The sequence below is a fragment of the Fonticula alba genome (genome assembly GCF_000388065.1).
Source record: "Fonticula alba strain ATCC 38817 unplaced genomic scaffold supercont2.2, whole genome shotgun sequence".
NCBI classification, from domain to species: domain Eukaryota; order Rotosphaerida; family Fonticulaceae; genus Fonticula; species Fonticula alba.
In genome coordinates, this window is record NW_009242972.1 from 130,377 (window position 1) to 132,405 (window position 2,029).

At 66.8% G+C, this 2,029-nt stretch overlaps 1 protein-coding gene across 1 annotated transcript in view; it reads left to right on the forward strand.

Moving 5' to 3' along the window:
• Positions 1–178: 178 nt before the first annotated feature.
• The window catches only part of H696_01049 (hypothetical protein), a gene marked incomplete at both ends in the record, with an annotated part of 2,338 nt that continues 487 nt past the window's right edge, over positions 179–2,029 (forward strand). The window contains 3 exons of the mRNA XM_009494934.1: positions 179–638; positions 765–1,033; positions 1,186–1,985. Of these exons, the coding sequence (XP_009493209.1) occupies positions 179–638; positions 765–1,033; positions 1,186–1,985 (1,529 nt within the window). The remainder of the gene's footprint in view (positions 639–764; positions 1,034–1,185; positions 1,986–2,029) is intronic.

Sequence of the window (2,029 nt, forward strand, 5' to 3'; positions counted from 1 at the left end):
TCTCTCCCTCTCTCTCTCTATCTCGGGCCCCGGCCATATGGTGTCTCCCTGCTTCACCCTTCTGCCTTCCTCCCACTCACTGACACACCTCGGCTTTCCCCCTCTACCACCTGGGATAGGTTTCTCTCGGTCGGAAAATTGATGCCTCGCAGCTGACCCTCCTCGCGGGAGACACAGTATGTGCTGCTATCCCCCCCCCCCCTGGCAACGCCCATATGAATCGTCCGCTCTTGAGGCCTCTTCACTGACCCGGCCTTTCCCCACCCTCCAGACTGTCGATGACCTCTCGGCCCCTCTGTTGAGCTTGGCCGCGTCCCGGGCCGGCACGCGCTCCTCCGTGGCTGGGATTGACTTGGCTCCCCGCTCCGGGGATCTACCGCCCATCTCGGTGCGCATCTCGGACGATCTGCTGGAGGCCACTGCCAATGGAGGCGATCCCGGCGTGGCTCTCGACGCCAGCCAGGCCGAGGCTGCCCCGCAGGCCGATGTCCCGGCCGCGGCCGCCGCCTTTGAGACGCGCGGCGTCTCGGGGGGGCCCGCTTCCCCCGCTCGGCAGCCCATTTTCGGGCTCCCCTCGGCCAATGTCGCCGCCGGCAAGGGGCCAGACGCGCTCCCGGCGGAATTCTACACGCGCGAGGGTGCGTCCATCATTTCCATCTTTCTCTCGCCCCCCCCCCCCCTGACCGGGTAACTCATTCCCCATCCTCATCTGGCGAAAAAAAAACACACACACATACACAAAAACCGCCCCAACAAACTGGCAGGCGTTCCGGAGCGCCTCGCCCTGGTGGCCTCCCGCAATGCGGGGGTCTCGCTCGGGAGGCGGAACTATGCCCATCGGCTGTCTTCGGCGTCGGTTTTCCTGAACTTCAACGCCGGGGCTGATCCCTCGGTGTCCGGCTCGCCGGCCATCGCCAAGGGCAGCCCTCTGAGCGGGCCATCCTCCAGCCTGGCCAGCGCCCCTGTCGAGGCGGCTTCCCCGGAGGAGGCTCCCATTGATGATCCCATCGAGCAGGACTCGGATGCTCACCTTGTACGCTCGGCCCTCTGCCCCCCCGAGAACATCCTCCCTCCCCTTCATGCCACTAATTCCCCACCCCCCGTGTCCGACCACCGCCTGCTTCTCTCCCTTCTGCTTCCCCCCCCCCACTCCACCCCCCGTCGCGTCTCTACTCGTCCCTTCAGGACGAGATCATCGCCCAGTTGACCGAGTCTGTGGAGGCCGACAACTCCCCCCCGGTCCCCAACGAGCCGTCCAGCCCGACCCCAGTCAGCCGCTCCGCCTCGACTCTGTCCAACTTGTCCTCCAAGTCGAGCTTCGCCTCGTCGAATGAGCTCCTGGCCGAGACGGCCACCGCCCAGGAGTCCGAGGCCGACGAGGCGGATCTCTCGCCCCCGATGTCGGCGCCCACGCCACCGGTCCCGGATAGCGGCAGCAAGGAGGTCGAGCAGCCGGCTCTGTCGCCGGCCCCGAGCACCGAGCAGCTGGCCCCCCTGCCGGAGCCTGCCCCGGTGGCTGGCACCGTGTCACTTCCGCCGCCGATTGTCACGACGGCCCCGGAGGATCAAGCCCCCATCATTGCCCAGGCCCTGCCGCTATTCAACCCCTTTGCTCCGTTTGCATTTGGCGACCCGCCGGCCGACACATCGGCCCTGGTTGAAGTCCCCGGCATCCTGCGCTGTGCCTTTGTCTTTGTTCGGTGTGCCGATCTGCCGGCTGTCCAGACGGAGGAGGCTCTCTCGGAGTCGCTCGAGTCCTCCGGACGCGCGCGTGTCTGCTATGCCTGGGACATCCCGAATGATGCGACCGTGCAGATGATCCGGGAGGAAGCGCGCCGGGTGTGGGCCGCGCACCGGGCCAACCCGGCGCCCGTAGAGTCCACCCCTGTCGAGGCCGATGATGAGGTTGACCCTGGCGATGTGGTCCTCCGCTTTGCCAACACCCATGGCTTGTTGGTGGAGCTTTTCGACGGGACCCAGCTCCTGTGCGTTGCCCCATATGCGCCTTCTGCGCTTGCCCCCCCCCCCC